The 18,162-nt window shown below is 33.9% G+C and overlaps 2 protein-coding genes and 1 pseudogene across 6 annotated transcripts; all 3 read left to right on the forward strand.

The window, feature by feature from the left end:
- Positions 1-1,626: 1,626 nt before the first annotated feature.
- On the forward strand, positions 1,627-4,363 carry LOC111291720 (glyceraldehyde-3-phosphate dehydrogenase 2, cytosolic-like). Its single transcript, XM_022883648.2, has 11 exons — positions 1,627-1,744; positions 1,830-1,930; positions 2,296-2,411; positions 2,520-2,619; positions 2,787-2,933; positions 3,036-3,096; positions 3,168-3,265; positions 3,400-3,542; positions 3,680-3,763; positions 3,855-3,944; positions 4,053-4,363. Exons 1-11 carry the CDS (start codon positions 1,717-1,719, stop codon positions 4,096-4,098), a joined length of 1,014 nt encoding a protein of 337 aa, XP_022739383.1. The 5' UTR covers positions 1,627-1,716; the 3' UTR covers positions 4,099-4,363.
- Positions 4,364-5,366: 1,003 nt separating this feature from the next.
- On the forward strand, positions 5,367-8,644 carry LOC111291721 (uncharacterized; annotated as a pseudogene). The gene is made up of 2 exons (XR_016345924.1): positions 5,367-6,309; positions 7,972-8,644. The product of XR_016345924.1 is annotated as an uncharacterized LOC111291721 (transcript).
- Positions 8,645-9,641: 997 nt separating this feature from the next.
- On the forward strand, positions 9,642-16,650 carry LOC111293018 (uncharacterized). 4 transcript variants are annotated; one of them, XM_089767117.1, is made up of 6 exons: positions 9,642-9,786; positions 10,692-10,739; positions 12,399-12,547; positions 13,498-13,568; positions 14,008-14,753; positions 15,150-16,650. In XM_089767117.1, the coding sequence occupies exons 5-6, from the start codon at positions 14,046-14,048 to the stop codon at positions 16,452-16,454; spliced, it is 2,013 nt and encodes a 670-aa protein (XP_089623243.1). In that variant the 5' UTR covers positions 9,642-9,786; positions 10,692-10,739; positions 12,399-12,547; positions 13,498-13,568; positions 14,008-14,045; the 3' UTR covers positions 16,455-16,650. The 4 variants fall into 4 exon arrangements, with proteins under 4 accessions (XP_089623243.1, XP_089623242.1, XP_022741438.2 ...); XM_089767116.1 differs by lacking the exon at positions 10,692-10,739 and having other exon boundaries at positions 9,650-9,786; XM_022885703.2 differs by lacking the exons at positions 9,642-9,786; positions 10,692-10,739; positions 12,399-12,547 and adding an exon at positions 13,325-13,398.
- Positions 16,651-18,162: the final 1,512 nt, after the last annotated feature.

Here is an 18,162-nt window from a genome sequence, read left to right on the forward strand (position 1 = left end):
AAAGTTCCTTAGCTTCATCATTTCATAAAATGAACTTGCAAAATTGTTTCTCAGATACTATTATACAAGTCCTTCTGTTTGTGGGCAGGAATCACTGTTGAGTTGTGCCTTTACAATGATGCTGAGTGCATAGTTGTTGGCACTTGACACAGAAGATGATCTCCATCATTTTCTTACTAGCCTTTTGGCTTAGCACGGTTAAGAGACAGAAATGGATACAGAAGCATCAATGCTTTGAATGATCTCCAATCTGGTCCAGACATGGCCTAGGCCAACTGTTATAAATTTGTTCTTGTTGGATCGGAAAACTTGGAACCATCAACTCAAGCAAACCCCAGACCCCATTACAGGTAATCAAGCATGAAGATTAAGTATTAAACAAACGATGTTAGGAGTTGATATCATTGAAATTGACATAAAAGAATTTTTTATTTGCGGGTTCTGTCTAGGAGTCGCATGTCGTCTACCTATAATTTTGATAGATTCTTGATCGTCCTGATAGTAAATGCCTCGTGTGTTCCCATACTATTTACCCTTCTCATTTCGTGAACATGGATTTCTTGATGTAATTACAACTATTTTAAAAGGCATGAAAAGATTAACTGTGAAAATCATGAGTTGAATACATGTCTGTGTCCCTCACCAATAATAAGGTTGTCGGTCATGGACCTTAGATGTAGGATGCTGCAACTTGCAAAAGGCATATCCTCTTAAGGTTGTTGGCATATTCACCAATTAGTCAAAAGACTCCTAAGTCATAATCAACAAATAAAAAGTTTTGTAATAAGGAATTATTATTATTACCAGGACGGATCCAGGTTGGGTAGTGGGCTGCTGCTTTCACTATAGTTCTGAAAATTAATTTTAGTTATTATAAAATTATTTAAAATTTTAATAATTTTTGTATTTTATTTTTATTGAAATATTAAAAAATAAATAAAATTATTAAAAATAAATTCATTTTTTTAAGACCCCATTAATTGTAAAACAAATATTATGAGTCTTTTATAATATTTTGAAAAGTATATGAATGTATTAAAAATTAAAAAGTGAATAAATTAATGGTTTATAATATAAATATAAAATTATTGATATTTAATATAATAAATTTATTTACACTGACTATAATCTTGAATTCGTCTTTAATTATTATACAAAATAGAATTATTTGTTTATAAAAATATAATTTAAAAATAAAAAGTTATTAATATTAAGATTTTAATTTTATATTTATTAAATTTTTTACTATTAATTGTATAAAATAAATAATTAAATTTAAAATTTAAAATTAAATTTACTATGATAAATTATCAAAATATATTACGATTCAAGAGTCATATTAAATAAAAATTTAAATGAGCGATTCAATATAATAAAAAGATATTTTCATCGAAAATAAATTTTTCACAACATGCTCTTATCACTCCTCATCACTCCCGTGAAATCCTCAACCACCGATCACGTGACTACCTAGAAATCAACGGCCATGATACTCCCACCATATGTCGTGGTCAACACTTTCCTCCTAGAATTCTCCGTTATTTCTGCCCTTTCCTCCATTTAGGTTATGGACCCTTCACCCTTCCTCTCATATATAAACCTCTTTTCTCTCTTCATTTCCTCTCCGTATCATCACTTCTTTTAGCTTCAGTTTCAGATCTCTCTTCGCTCCTTTCTCGTCATCTTTGGTTGAGGTTTCTTTGTTGTTTTTCTATTATGGGGAAGATCAAGATCGGAATCAACGGTACATATTTTTTTAGATTTTTTGCTTGTGATTTTTTATTTTTTAAATTATGGATCTGATTTTATATTTTTTGTGTTTGGTGAAGGATTTGGAAGGATCGGGCGTTTGGTTGCGAGGGTTGCTCTCCTAAGCGAAGATGTTGAGCTCGTCGCTATCAACGATCCTTTCATCACCACTGATTACATGGTTCGTACACGTACATTTGTATTTCCCTCCGTATTTTTTTTCATTAGTTGCATGCATGTTTTACTAGATTGGAGAGGAGTGACGATTTGGATTTATTTTTCCTGATCTGATTCTTGCACTTTCTCACTTACCAAACAGAGCGTGATGTGGTTTAAGTGTAAATAATTTAAAATTTCAACGGATAACAGATCTGTTAAAAAGGATAGATCTATCTGAGATTTATTATAATCTGACTGATACTGCTTGGTTTCTAGTGAGTAAAGCTTGTGTCTTCTTTGGAAAGAAATATTGTTAACAAAGAATCATTTTGATTAGTTATTTTAATGATTTGATTATTGATGTGATTTGAAATTGTATTTGTGTAGACCTACATGTTTAAGTACGATAGTGTTCATGGTCAATGGAAGCACCATGAGCTTAAGGTGAAGGACTCAAAGACCCTTCTCTTTGGTGAAAGGCCTGTCACTGTTTTCGGCATCAGGTATTATTATATATTTTTTAAAGAGATTTTGGAATTGTCTTGAGGAGCATGATGAGATTTGCCAGCAGAAACTGTTTTATTGATGATTCGTTTTCTGATTGATGTTAGAAACCCTGAGGAAATCCCATGGGCTGAGACAGGAGCTGAATATGTTGTCGAGTCTACTGGTGTTTTCACCGACAAGGACAAAGCTGCTGCTCATTTGAAGGTTTGTGATAGTAATTTGATCATATGTCTATATTTTGGCCATAATGAGAAGAATTTATTGGAATTAACATGACTTTTGTTTATAAGATGCAGGAAAAGTTGAACTTAATTTTTTTTCTTATTTTCATGTTTGGTATTCTTATCTGGGTTTTGCTTTTTGCTTTTTAGGGTGGTGCAAAAAAGGTGATCATTTCTGCTCCTAGTAAGGATGCCCCCATGTTTGTTGTGGGTGTCAATGAGAAGGAGTACAAGCCTGACCTTAACATTGTCTCCAATGCTAGCTGCACTACCAACTGCCTTGCTCCATTGGCTAAGGTTAATAATGATTCCTCTTTTATTTATTTATTTATTTTTTTGTAGCATTGGGCTAATACTTAACTCTTCAAGGTAATAATGAAACTGTGAACTCGGTGGCAGGTTATCCATGACAAATTTGGCATTGTTGAGGGTCTTATGACCACTGTCCATTCGATTACTGGTAAATACTTATGGTGTTTTATTGCTTGCAACAAGATGTGCATTGTTGACTGACTTGTCTTTTTGATTCAGCTACCCAAAAGACTGTTGATGGTCCATCAATGAAGGACTGGAGAGGTGGTAGAGCTGCTTCCTTTAACATCATTCCTAGCAGCACTGGAGCTGCCAAGGTATATTTCCATCTTTAGATTTTTACCTGTATTTTACCTTTGAATAAATGAGTGATATTTCAGCACCCTGTCTATATTGTTGTTGGAATTGAAGTTTGATGGTTGCTTGTGGTGGTTATCTTGTAATTTTATAGGCTGTGGGCAAAGTATTGCCAGCATTGAATGGCAAGCTGACTGGAATGGCTTTTCGTGTTCCCACCGTTGATGTCTCTGTTGTTGACCTTACAGTGAGACTTGAGAAGAAGGCTTCTTATGAAGATATTAAGGCTGCTATCAAGTAAGGATTAGAATGATTTTTCTCTTATAATGATACTTTGAAATTTAAGATGCGTGCCTAAGTTGTCCCTAAGATATTTAGAATATAGATAATCTATATAATGTGCTTAAAATTCTTTTCTCCCTCTTTGTGTGTAGGGAAGCATCTGAAACCTACTTGAAGGGAATTCTTGGCTATGCAGAAGAAGATTTGGTCTCAACTGACTTTGTTGGAGACAGCAGGTGCGGAGCTTCATTCTTAATAATACCTTTTGTAACGTTGATTTTCTGGCTTGTGGCAAATGGAGCTTTATGTTGTCTTGTGTTCGAACAGGTCAAGCATTTTTGATGCCAAGGCTGGAATTTCTTTGAATGACAACTTTTCTAAGCTTGTTGCATGGTATGACAACGAGTGGGGTTACAGGTAAACATTCATTTCTTTATTTCTATAGCTCGATAATACCTTCAACGAGTGTGTATGGTTCTCCTTTGTTGCTTGTCTAATGGGTCCTTTTTTTTTATTCTGTTGCAGTAGCCGTGTGGTTGACTTGATCCGACACATGAACAGCACCAAGTGAGTGATTTTGGTTTGTTGGTGTAGTCAGGGGGAAGCTTTAGCCTCCTTCAGCTTTTAGCAATTTATAAGAGAATGTCATGGGAATAATAGAACCGTACGGAACATAATTTTGTGTGAAAACTCTACTTATCGAGATGCGGTGTTTCTAATTTACCCAGTATGCATTTTATCTAAAACAGTCGTCTCTTTTTGTTGGAATTTGGTTGTTTTCTCAAAGTACTCTAATGTTTCAAGTTTAATTGCAGTTCTCTTTAGTTTCATTATTATATTTTGTGGTTATTGATTTTGCTCTTGCTCTCGTTGCTATTCTAGTTTTGCATGTGTCCATTAATTGAGCATTTGTGCGGTTAAGAGAGCGTTTTTGAAAAAATTAAGTGAAATAGCATTATCTAAATGGAGATTTTGGGGAATATATTAAAAAAATACGATGTGATATTATTTTAATTGTTGAGTTGTACGCAAAATCCATAATTTTCTTAATTTCGCAAGTACGTTTAAAAAATTGTAAAATGTTTTATAGTTCTTAATATATTTAGGGGGTACTTATCATTACATATTATGATATTTTTTAAGGGGTCACCTGAATTGTGATGCAATGAATGAATTGGGAGGGATAAATGTACATGAAAATGTCTGTAAATCAATCTTAAATTAATGTCTATATTCACGTTAAATTAACGTCATTTATAGTAGTCAACAATTAATTACGATGATGAGCCAATTTCTTTAAGTATGTTTTTAACTGTCCATTGAAATAACAATCACTGAATCACATGGCCGAATGGGCTCATAATGGGATGGATGTGGGCTTCAAGCAGCTGCAAAATGTGACAATTGCAAACCTCGTTTTGCTTTAATTTCTCCTCCTAACCATATCAAATACCTCTCTTTCCTTGTTAAAGGATTAATTTAGGCAAAAATACACCAAAATATCATTACCATTCTGAGAGCTCTTCTCCTTCTAAGAACATGGCAGAAACACTTGTTTCTGCAATTATACAGCAGATAGTAACAGTCACCACTTAAAACGCAAGGCAAAACTTGAGGCTGGTAACAGGTGTTGAGAAAGAAGTCAAAAATCATGAAAGCAATTTGTGTGGTTGAAGATGTAGAGGAAAACCAAATCGTGCAAAAAAATGTCAAAGCAGTGGTTAGAAAGGCTCAAAGAAGTTTGTTCTGAAATGATGTGTGGAAAACAGCAACCCTCAAGTTGGAAATAGATGGAGTTGAAAGCATTTATGTCAAAAAGAAGGTATGTCCTTTCCTTCCAAGCTTTTGTTTTTGTCATCAAGTTGTTATTAGATGTGATTGCCAAAGAGAAAGACAAGATCAAGTGAAATCAAACAATCTGGACGACTAGAAACCACATCTTTTGTTGATCTTTCCAAATTACATGGTCGAGATGAGAGAAAAAATGAGATAGTAAGCACATTGTTGGGTGGGAACAATGACATTCAAACCATATCTATAGTGGGGATGGATGGTTGGAGAAAACAGCTCTTGCTCAATTGATTTATGGCATATTTCAACAATGTATCTGATTTTTTTTTTTTATCAAAACAAAATTACCAAAATAATTTTAGGACTTCTCGGCCAAGATTCAATCAATATCCAAGTAAAGTTCGAAAAATGTTTTATAAGATTGAAAAGGTCCATTAATATGTCATAATGGATCCGAACACTGGCCTTCGACTTCCTCGTTGGATTTATTTGTATAACATGATTCAGTATGAGACTCGTTTAAAACTAGCAGGCACTGTAAAATTTAATGTGTAATAGTCTTTGGTCCCTTCCTGGGCCATCAACTTCTGTATCTGTTATGTGCTTGGGCAGCTTGCAATGTATATTAAGATTATTGAATTTGAGGGGCTAAAGCCTTTGGGACTAGAATTGGTTCATGACCAATCCCACTTTTTGTAAATTACCAAAAATCCTAAATAATCATCACTTGCTTCATGGGAAAAGCGAGGGTTTTTATTAGGGTTTATGTTATGGGAAAAAAAATTAAAACAAAAAAAGGAATTGTTGGGCTTCACTATGGATTTTGGGCCATCTTCTTATTGCAGAAAAATGAGCCCAAACATGCCCAAAAAAACTCTTCTCTCTCCACTCGAAGTTCTCATTTCTTCTTAGTCTCAGAAACCCTAAATTCCCAAATTTGAATCCGAAAAAGGGAGGCGCAAGAATTGAACTTGACGAGATCCCAAGAAAGGTAACTTCTTTTTAGTTATTCTTGTTTACTATTGCACCGTTTAGTTACTGACAAATAGCTGAAACAGAGATAAAAAGAACTAAAATTTTCTTTTCCATTTTTCGATTGATTTTCCTAGAAATCAAACAGAAAATGTTCTTTTTTTTTACCACCCTTCTTTTTACTTCAAACCCAGAAAGAAAATGCAATACTTTTTTTCCCTTTTTCTTTTGTTTGGATTGGTTGGATATTCTGCTGAATGGGTGCTTCTTTGATTTACTTCTGTAAAGTTTTTATAATTTGGTTTGGATGTTCAACAGTATATATTTGATTTGATAGTTGCTAATTGTTTTAAGAAGCTTAAACCTTGTTTCATGGTGTTTGGAGTTTGGACTTGAATGATGAAAGATACATGAGAAATGTTGTTCCTAGTAATATTTGCACAAGCTGTCGCCAATAGTATGAATTTGCTTGAGTGAACTTTTGACTCCCCTTGTATTCTTTCTCCTCAATATAGGCTTTGTTGCTTAGAATTAAGATATTGTATGAGAATATGGTACTTCTTAAAATAGATGTTGTAGTTTATCTTAGGCGCTGCATATGACTAGTTTCATGCTATGAATGAGCTTGATAGGATTGGATGGATTATAAATGGTGGGAGATTTACATGTTTTCTCTTCTCTTTGGAAAGTAAAGTAGAATGGCGATACTCTTGAATGTTTATGACTATGATGAAGGTGCAATTTCATGGTTATCTTTTCTGCATATTGATTTTATCTTCTTGAGCATCTGTGAATGTGATAGGAAACTGTATCCTGGCACTCTCAGTCTTTATCTACTAAGGAAAGCCCAATCCCGTGAACTTTCATCTTTGTTTTCTCAATTCCGTCATCTAGTAGCTATTATTTCATGAATGAGCTTTGGCCCTTTGATTTTAGGATAATTTTTTTTTTTGAGAAACTTCTTTCCTCAAAATGTTGAAGTGACAGCTGCAATGTCCTCTGTGGATCCTATCCATGTTTACCAGTTTCACGTATCAGACACATTTCCACGTCCAACATGGGTACAGCCTTTACAAGTTTTTTCCTTATTTTTGGAGGGTCCAAGAGTCATACTCATGTCTATCTGAGGTCTCTGCTATGCATCCAACTTGGCTATGGGTAAATTGAAGAGTTGGAGTAAAAATTGGATCCTTTGAAGTGTTTTGACCATTGTGGTTGTGATTAGATTCCTCAGAACTCATTATTTAGAGGATACAAATTGTTTTGATGATAATCATTACACTATAGAAGAAAGGAGAGGAAACATATACTCATCAAATCTGTGGATTACTGTATATGAATTATGATTAAGTGATTCCTCTACCGGCTTTTGGCTTTTTTGTGGAGGGAAAGGAATAAGAGATCTTTTTTCAAGGGCCAAAATTGCTCATAAAAATGCTCTTACATATTTGGTTTAACAACTCTTAATTTTGGTTCAACAGGCAACATTTCATAGAAGTACATGTTATTGTCAATGCTATAGATCTCTAGTTTTTTGAATAATAGTCTTGTAGTCAGGTTGGCATCCTTTTGGTGCCCTACTAATGATTTGGCTTCACTGATATAAAAAATAAATCAATAAATAAGTGTTTCATCATTTTTGTTTTCGATGTTTCAACAATTATTGACGTAAATTTTTCAGGGGTAAAGTAATGGCATTAAATCAGATCAGATCATCGAGAAGTGTCATTATTGCCAAGGAGGCAGTTGTGGTGGGGCAAAGAACATTTGCTGCTGGAGCTGGCAAAAGCCAAGAAGGGCTCTAAAAGGGCAGGCAGTGATGCGCCAAAAGCATCAATATTCAGCACAGAAGTCAAGTCCACAACAGTGGTTGGTGCAAATATACTCAAGGATGGAGCAGATCCAAAGATCTTGCCTGATTCTAAGCATCCTGATTGGCTGTGGCATCAGCTTGACAAAGGTCCAGCATTGAGTAAGCCGAGGAGAAATATCAAAACACTCCCATATGAAGATCTTAGACGCTTTGTCAAGTTGGATAACCGAGCAAGGATAAAAGAAAATTCAGTGAAGGCCAAAAACTGATAGTAGTGTAAAAGTAATTTGTATGAGGCATTATTTCTTTGTCAAGAACGATGCATCCTTTCTTCTGGGATTCCCTCTGTTGATTGACTTGCATGTGAGTAATGATGGAATAGAAATGAAGGCAAATCACAAATAATTAAGCATCTCTGTATCTCTAAATACAGCTTTATTTGGCTTTCCTTTTTGGTTTTTTCTTTACCCTTTGCTGTAAAACTTAAGATTCCTGTTTAGGAGAAATAATCTACCATGTTCAAAGATGAAGAATTGTTGTATAGCTTGTTGCAGATCTCTACCATGGTCATTCTTCTATTTAAGATTGCAATAAGTGTTACATGGAGACTGCTGTGTTTCACTTTTTCTAACTAGATAATGGAGATAATAATTGTGTCATCAGGGTACAAAATCAGATATAATTTCAATATCAACCCATAAATTAATCAAATCAAATTTTCTCTCTATGTCACACATTCCCTACATCTAAAGGATAAATGGCAAGCACTGGAATGAATTGGTTGTTGCATTCCTATCTGTCTCCTCTACTAAAATAACATTCGTCATGTGCGGATTCTTTCCTTACGCAATGGAAATGTTCATTACATCATTCAGTTGGGCCCAAAGTCTTTGGTATTGCCATTGCAACTTTTTAAGTGGAAGCCACCTGCTCTTGCCCCCCTTTTTCAACATAACAATGGTGGGGGTTCAGAGTCTATCCTTCTTTAGGAGATTCACTGTAGAGGTATATGCTTTCCCCTTTTTCTCTTCCCTTATGTCATGGACTTTGGTGGTCCATCTGTTCAATAGATTAGGCCTGTGGTTCCCATTTCGTGAAATGCTACTCTATTGAACCAGAACCTTTTCTCCTTTGCATGAACTGAAAAAAGGTTGTGGTACAGGTGATTTGGTTTAGTTTTCATAGATGCAATTTTTTTATGCCACCTTGATGTTCTAACTTCTAACCTACCCTTCTTTCCTCTTCAATCCCCCTCATTACAGTAAACTCTTTTTATCCATAAATGAGTTGTTTGTATAACAATTCAACCTTAAAATTTTAACGCATCCAAGTACTTTTGACTGGAGTTCATAAAAATTTACAATCACATTCTTTTAGTCTTCTCTTGCTGTTTTTGTGAGCAGGGTGGTCCAAGTATGTTGAGTAGTGGCATACCTCACAATCCAACTGTAATATCCCAGCCCAAATAATAATTGGGCTAATATAATACTAAAGCCCATAAATTTATTAAGACATTATTTAGTAAAAGAAAAAGGATTGAAGTATTAGATGAAAGAAAACCTAACATCGTGAAACAGAAAGGAAATAGAGTTTTTCTTTTTCATCTTCCTTAGGGTTAGAGAATATGAAAAATCAAGTTTGAGATTCACAATCAGAGGCTACAATCAAGTTAATCCCTTAAAGGTGAGTACATACTCTCTTTTTATTTGAAAAGAAATATCAAGTTGATTGCTATTATTTAGAGTTGAAGTTTTGAGAGCAAAACTAAGAAAAATCATGAAATCTTTCATTAATCTTAATGATCTATATGGGTAAATTACTGGATTTTGTTTATTTCATGTTCTTAAAAGTTATTGATGATTATTGAATAGAGTTTGAATGCTGAAAGTAAGGATTTGAGTTTTTAAAGATTGAAAGAGAAATTCTATTTTTGGATGAGATGTTATGATCTGTAATAATGAATTAAAATAGATTTTGCATTAATGGATAGATTATTGCTGTGATTATTATATATCATTGGAAAGCATGTTGAATCTAGTTTCTAATGAAAAAAACGAAAGTCAAATCCGAGTTTTCTATGAAAAGTTGTCTAATTTTAACTTAAGGATATGCAGGCTGTAAGACAACAGCTTCAGGGTTGAATTACAAAATTCTTTTTAATTTGTATACAAGGATTTACAGATTAAGCCATGTATGTTTGGAAAACTTATTGAGTCTACTTTTCAATGAAATAAACGGAATTGAATTTGGAGTTTTCTGTGAATAAATATATAGTTTTTATTAGAAGGTATACAGACTGTTTGACAGCAGTATATGATGTGAATTTCAAAATTTGTTATAATTAATCTACAAGGAATTATGAGATGTGCCATATATGGTTAGAAAGCTTACCAAGTCTAGTTTCTAACGCATTAAAGAAATCATAATTTCGATTTGGATATATTGAGATATGATTATTTTAATGAAAAGAGGTCAGACTGTCAGTATTAATTAGTTAAGTTAACCTTTTGTGTAACTTAATTGATTTTTGTATAAATGGTCTCAAAAGAGTTGATTGAATTCTTATCTGTTGAAATGATCTTGGATAGGCCATTAATTATTTTGGGAGAAAAACTAAGTGGTAGAATCAAATGGAGGTAAGTAGAATCTCACACACTTTGCTTGTTTTCGAATATATATATATATATATATATATATGTTTATAAATGAATGAATATTTTATTTCTTTATTTTCGATGTATGAAAATAGGATCAAGCATATGATTATTTTGTGTTTCTCTATACTAATGATGGATCATGCTTATGAATGAAATGAGAAAATAATTTATGATTAAAGAATGATTTTGTGATGACTACGTTTTTTTTACATCCCTGGGAAATGGAATCATTGACACCAGAACTAGTTCTACGACTCTGGCTAACGGGTAATAGTAGTTAGCAAAGACATGATTATACGACCTTGGCTAATGGGTAATAGTAGTTAGCGTAAGCCCTGGTTAACGGGTTATAATAGTTAGCAATGATCATGAGAATGAAATTGTCGATACGATCAATGTCACAGGTTATAGCAGTGACCGTAACTAACGATAAACCAATAATAATAATGATTTATGATGATGATGATTTGCGATGATTTGGTTTGATTATGATATTTAAATGATAGCATATTTTGTAATGATTTATGAAGTGACATATTTTGACATTGATTTATGAATTATTAAAATATTTGACAAAACAATGATCTTGAAATGTTTTGATATTATGATTTGATAAATATTTTGAATGATTTATATGATGCGTAAGAAAACAATACTTAATCTGGTAAGATGTGTGAGCCTATACTTACTGAGCTATAGTTTGCTCATTTTCTTTTTACTTTTCTTTACAGATGATTAAGTGATAAGTTTGGTTAGTCTTGTGTGAAGCTAAAAGATGAAATGAAAAATATTACTTAGTCGTCGGAGAATATGTTGGCTAATGAGATCTTAAGAGATAGTTTTGTATTTTATATGATTTATATTTAGATATATAAATATGTATTATCAGTTGGATTAAAAATATAGATTTTACTTAGTAGATTGTTTTATTAAAAATTTTAGAATGTTTAAGAAATAAGGCTTCGTATTATTTTGAAAATTTTTTCAAGATAATACGATCGTGTTACATCTTGATCTCGGGTTGTGACACCAATCCTTTAATGTACTAATATATATATATATATATATATATATATATATATATATATATATATATATATATATCAGATTGAGACCGACTGGTCTGTTTCCTACCCATGTGAAGATGAGCTTCATAACTCCCATCAAAAGTAAGAAAGAGGCCTGTATGAACATAATTAAAGAAAAGAAATGTGAGAAGCAAAAAAATTATACAAAGTAGGGGACTGAAATTTGACATCACATGCATTATTGTTGATAAAGCAGGAAACCCACCCTCTATTTTCAGCCTTTTCAATGTGTTAGTAGTCATGATAAAAAAAGTTAAAGCTGCTTCTCACATGGCCTTCTTTGCTTTTTAGAGCTGTTTAATCCAGGTTTGTGAGTTGTTGGATTGAGGGTTACCAAACAGTCCAGATAGCACAGCTCACCATATCTTGATATTGTTATCCTTCCAAACTAATAAAGTAGCAAATTGACTCAAGTCTTCTATTCCGGACTTTCCATTGAAGATTGGATCTTTTTATGTAGTAATCAACTGTTTTTTGTACAGTGCATTCGTTTTATTTTCCTACATGCTCTAGAAACCTAACACATACTATTTTTTTGTTTGGTACAAAGGAGGCCATAATGGACTGCAGATATACGGATTTGAATCGCTGATCTACTAGATGTCATCTCGTAAAAATGACTGTAGAAAGCAATTGAGCTACACGAGCATAAGAAGTAATCAAAAAATGTTGAAGAAATCAAAGATTTAGGGTCAGAAGGTGACATTTTTTAAGCCTTCCACTCTTTTGATGTAACATTTTCAGACTTGATGATTTTTTTTTCTGAAGCTGAAAGCTTCAACACCTAGAATTGTTCTGTTTGCTGATCTGGGAAAATATTTAGAATATAATAGTATCATTTTCTCTTTAATATAAATGAATCATGTTGAGAATATCTATATGTCATTCTTGAATTATGCTCTAAGTTTTTCAATAAATTGGATTAGAAATTTAGAATTAAGTTCCTGAAGTTATTCAACTCAATTGTCAATATCATAGAAGAAGAAAAGCACTTATATATTGGTAGGGGCTGCTTGACTATAATTAACATTTTGGAGTTGTAACCATCACTTTAGCCACATGTGTTTTGGAAGATAAACTAAATTAACTATCAAAAGACCAAATTAATAAAAAAATTAAAGGTACCATTAAACATTTGAAGACATCAGCCCTCTTAAACTACTTTAAATCTAGATTAAAGCAAGCATAATTACCAACCTCCAAAATTAACTCACCATCTGTATCTAAAGTAAAATATGAAATCATGACTTCAAGTAAAAAGCAGTAAAACCTTACAAGGTTTCTTTTTCCACCCCCCATATATCACCATCATTAACATCACAGTTAAAAAGGAACCTTACCTAACTATAACACTTTTTAATTGTGATATTTTTTACTTGAATACCCCAAGAATCTGTTGAAACCATGTACTATTATCTTCTTGGAACAGTTTGATTCTGGCTTTATAACTATTTTATTCTAATTAACTCTTTTCTTGAAGACCATGCCATCTTTCCTGTCTTCATCTTTTGTGAGAGCGATGATTGCTATTTCCTTTTCCACATCATCTGGTTGATATTATTTATCATTAACTCTCTCACCTCTTGGCATCAAAACTAGAAAGCATTTATTCTCTTCACATGATTTGTTCTTCTTCATTCTCTTTTCAGGTTATGGTTTTTGATGCAGGTAGTTCAACTGCTTGAATTAATCCGACTTAACTTTCTCTGGGTCTTTCTGGGTAGGCTTTAACACTTATCCTTATTTTTCCCATGTGGTTATGCCTTCTTTTCATGAAGCTTTACTTTCATAATTGTTGTTAGTTGAACCTTCCTTTCTTGGTACTCTATTTGTTCTAGCTTTATTCAAGCTCTTGTTTTATTGCATTGAATTCAGTAGGGCCTTGCTAATGTTACTACCTGAGAAGCTGTTGGAAAAGTACTTTTTCTTGTTTTACTCTTCCTAGCTGCCTACTGGGATGCTGGATGCTTCGACTACAATTTTCTTGTTGCTATCTTCAAAATTAAATGAACCTTTGATGGCTATTCTGCTAATTTCTCTGGATTTCAGATGCATATAACTATACAAAGCTGTTATAAATTCTCTTGTTGTGCTGTTTTGAGTTGTCTCTCAAGAGTGTCTAAATATTGACTTTGTCTAGAATTTGTTCCTCTTTGTAGTTAAACTTCCTTAGTCTCTCTTGTTATTGATCTTCACGATGCCTCCTACATATTTACCTCTTCGCTGGGAAAGCACCGGAGACCAATGGTGGTATGCTTCTCCCATAGATTGGGCAGCAGCAAATGGTCATTATGACTTAGTCCGGGAGCTTCTTCGGATAGATGGGAATCACCTCATCAAGCTTACCTCTTTGAGGAGGATCCGCCGCCTTGAGACTGTATGGGATGATGAAGAACAGTTTGATGATGTTGCTAAGTGTCGTTCTCAAGTTGCTAGGAAGCTTTTTATTGAATGTGAATCAAAGAAAGCAAAGAGTTCCCTTATCAGAGCCGGCTATGGTGGATGGCTTATATACACTGCTGCCTCTGCTGGAGACTTGGGTTTCGTTCAAGAACTTCTTGAAAGAAACCCTCTACTTGTTTTTGGAGAAGGGGAATATGGTGTTACTGATATTCTTTATGCTGCTGCCAGGGGCAAAAACTATGAGGTTTTCAGGCTCATATATGACTTTGCAGTCTCACCAAGGTTTTTGACAACGAAAGGTGAAGGGTTTGAGGAGCACATTGGGGAAATTCCTTCTGTTTATAAGTGGGAGATAACAAACAGAGCTGTTCATGCTGCTGCTAGAGGGGGAAATTTAAGGGCTTTGAAGGAGCTTCTCAGTAACTACACAGACGTTTTGGCTTTTAGAGATAAGCGTGGTTCAACTGTATTACATGCTGCTGCTGGCAGAGGCCAGGTCGAGGTTAGGCTCCAACATTTTATGCTAGTGCTTAAGTTTTGAGTTTTGACTTCTTTTATCTTGCAGTTTCTGCTCATGTTCTTGTTGCTTTGTTGGAAAAATTGCTTCTTTAATATTTCTGTTGATGTATTCTTAACCATACACTGGCTCTCATCAATGCCTCATGGTTAAGATTGTCTGAGTGGCAAAATCCACTCCTTTAGCATGACACATCTATATGTAATACCCATATATATATAGTTGATGGTCATGGAATTTTAGTAGGAAGATTTTTGCCACATAAATCATCACTCAGGACAAATGGTTTGCCATCCTAGTAACTTGAAATAGAGGAATCTAATCTTTTCGGGTGACAGATTCTTTTACCTTACTAATACAAGCATTATTTCATTTCCATAGGTGGTTAAAAACCTTGTTGCATCTTTCGATATCATCGATTCCATAGATGATCAAGGCAACACTGCGTTGCATATTGCAGCTTACAGGGGTCAAGCAAAAGTTGTTGAGGCCTTGATTCTTGCGTCTCCCTCGCTGATCTCTATAAGAAACAAGGCTGGAGAAACATTTCTCCATCTTGCGGTGTCTGGTTTCCAAACACTTGCTTTTCGGAGAGTGGACAGACAGATTAATCTTATGAAGCAACTAGTACATGCAAAAAACTTCAACATGGAAGACATTGTTAATGCTAAAAACAATGATGGAAGGACTGCACTTCACATGGCCATCATTGGGAATGTTCACACTGACCTAGTTGAACTCCTGATGTCTGCACAAGCAATTGATGTGAACATCCGTGATGCAAATGGAATGACTCCTCTAGATCTTCTTAGACAAAGGCCTAGTTCTGCTTCATCAGATATACTTATTAGACATTTGATTTCAGCTGGGGGGATGTTTGGTTGTCAGGACTACACTGCAAGAAGAGCAATTGCCTCTCACATAAAGATGCAAGGCCATGGAAGCAGTCCTGGAACTTCTTTCAGAATATCCGACACTGAAATCTTCTTGTATACAGGTGTTGAGACTACATCGGATGCCAGTGATATCGGTAGCGGAGGAAGGAGTCGTTCATCCTCAACAGATTTTGACTCAGCTGATGAAAAGAGAAAGTCATCAACTGATAAAAAACCAGGTTCTATGAATAATGCAGCGCAGAGATTGAAAAGTGTTCTCCATTGGCCTCGGCTGAAGGAGAAAAAGCCTAAAAGATTGAAGAAAACAACAAACGAGGACTGCTCAGAGGAGACTCCAATCCCACTTAGACAGAGATTTTCAAAGCCTTCATCACTTCCTAACAACAAGAGGACACTTTCAGTGAGGAGTAATCAATCCAGTCCAATTGCAAAGAAGAAATTTGCTTCAGGGATAATGCATGGAGTTATGCAAGCCATGCCACAGTTAACTATCCCTCGAAGATCTCGTTCGAGTTCATTCTCAAAATCATCCATTGCTTCTCCTAGCTCATTGGATAAACAAAAGGGAGTTTTCATTGAGAGTGACATTGCTGGACCATCTTGTTCCAATCCAACTCTTGATGATGAAAATCCAAATACAGTTGAGAAGCAAGGGTCCACCAAAAAAGGGTTAAGGAGTCAGTATTTCTGTTTTGGAGGCTCAGGCCTGGCTGTGAAAATCCCAGTCAGCAGGCAGAGGCAGAACCAGAACCAGACCACTGTCAATGCTGCCATCGTCTCAATGGCTTGATTGTCTTTGACAGGAAGAGTTGGGTCCTGAAATGAGCTGAAGACCAACCACCTGAATCTTATGTAAAAGGCAACTTACTGACATAGAAGAACCATTATCAAGATCTGTAACTTGCTGCCTGTTTTATATATATCTAGCTTCTGTACTTGGATAAAAACTGCATGTTTCGAAATAAACTTTTCCTGTTTCACTGTAACAGTGTGCTTTATTTGTATCTACTGCCTTCTTATTTCTCTCAAGTCTGGGAGATATTGATGTGATGAATCCTGAACTTGTAGTGAAAGAAAAGTTCATTTTACATTGCAGATAAAAGCATATCTAACAAAGGTATAGAATTGTCAAGATGGATTATGGATAATCAAACCATTGGTCTATAACTAAACCAATTTTTTTGCATTTAAGGGTATAGTTTTTTGCATTTTGCCTGGAGAGACTAAAGAAGGTGAACGAAGCATAGTTGAAATGCTTCCATTTAATTGAAAGTATATGTTAGAAAATAACCATCCTTTCTATGACACCTTCATGCCACGTCAAGATATTTCGAAAATCTGGTACTTTGAAAAATTTTTTGTGAGATAAAATCGTAAAATTTATCGATAATATTTAGATATGGATCTTCACAATTTCACTAAAAAACCATGTCTAATCTTTTGGGACATACAAAAAGGATTCAGCCATCAAACAAAACCACCCAAAGGCCAATGGGAATGTGATCTCAGCCCATATATAATAGTTCATCACCCAAAGGGCCGAAACCCAACTTGGCAGAACCATACTCAGACCCTTTTTTTTTTTTTGTTAATTTGGAAAATAATTTAACATGTTTCAAATATAAAAAATTCGTAGGTGATGACATACTTAATAGGTTGATTAGAGAGGAAAAAGAAATCCAAATATTTTCTTTTATAGTTAGGAAATATTCTCTTACATTAGATGGCTATGACATCATTTTGACTGTAGCAGTTCAGTTTTTTTCTGCTCCTGATGTCATTAGATTCGAAACAATTTGGAAAAAAAAAATTATATAGCAAAGGAGACTTATTAACTGAGAAAATAATTTCTTAGGAAATGGAATTCTTGGTTGTTAATATTAGAGTTGGTAATCTAATCCGTCTCCAATGAGTTTCGATCCGATTCAATCTTATAAGATTAATTTTTATTTTTAAAATTTAAATTTCGGATCGGATCAAATAAGGTTAAAAAATAATCGGAATCGAATTTTAAATAAATTCAATTTGATCCGATCTGATATTATATAAAAATTTATTTTTTAATTAATTATTTAATTTTTTTTATTTATATATTATTTATATAATGATATTTTTAAATATTTATATTTAAAAAATAATATTTTATTAATTTTAAATTGGTACAATTTATATAATATCGAGTTGAAATCGAATTAAAGTATGAAAAAATAAAAAAAAATTCAAATAAAATTGAATTTAAATTTAATAACATATAAAATCAGATCAAATTCAAAACGAATAAAATTCATCCCGAATCCGATCCGATGTCAAATCTAATTAACATCGTAGGGAAAATCCAAACACAATCTTCCAACACCCGTGAGCCTATTCTTTGCCCCAACAATTGACATTTTGTTTCTTTCAATAACTTATCTCACAAAATTTTCCTGGATTTCTGATTACTTTGTTTGAAAATTATTTGTACCGGACGTTTGAGGGTACAAATGATACTGACGATA

Source organism: Durio zibethinus, chromosome 10, assembly GCF_047325235.1.
Source record: "Durio zibethinus cultivar Kanyao isolate XHJ-2024 chromosome 10, ASM4732523v1, whole genome shotgun sequence".
NCBI lineage: Eukaryota > Viridiplantae > Streptophyta > Magnoliopsida > Malvales > Malvaceae > Durio > Durio zibethinus.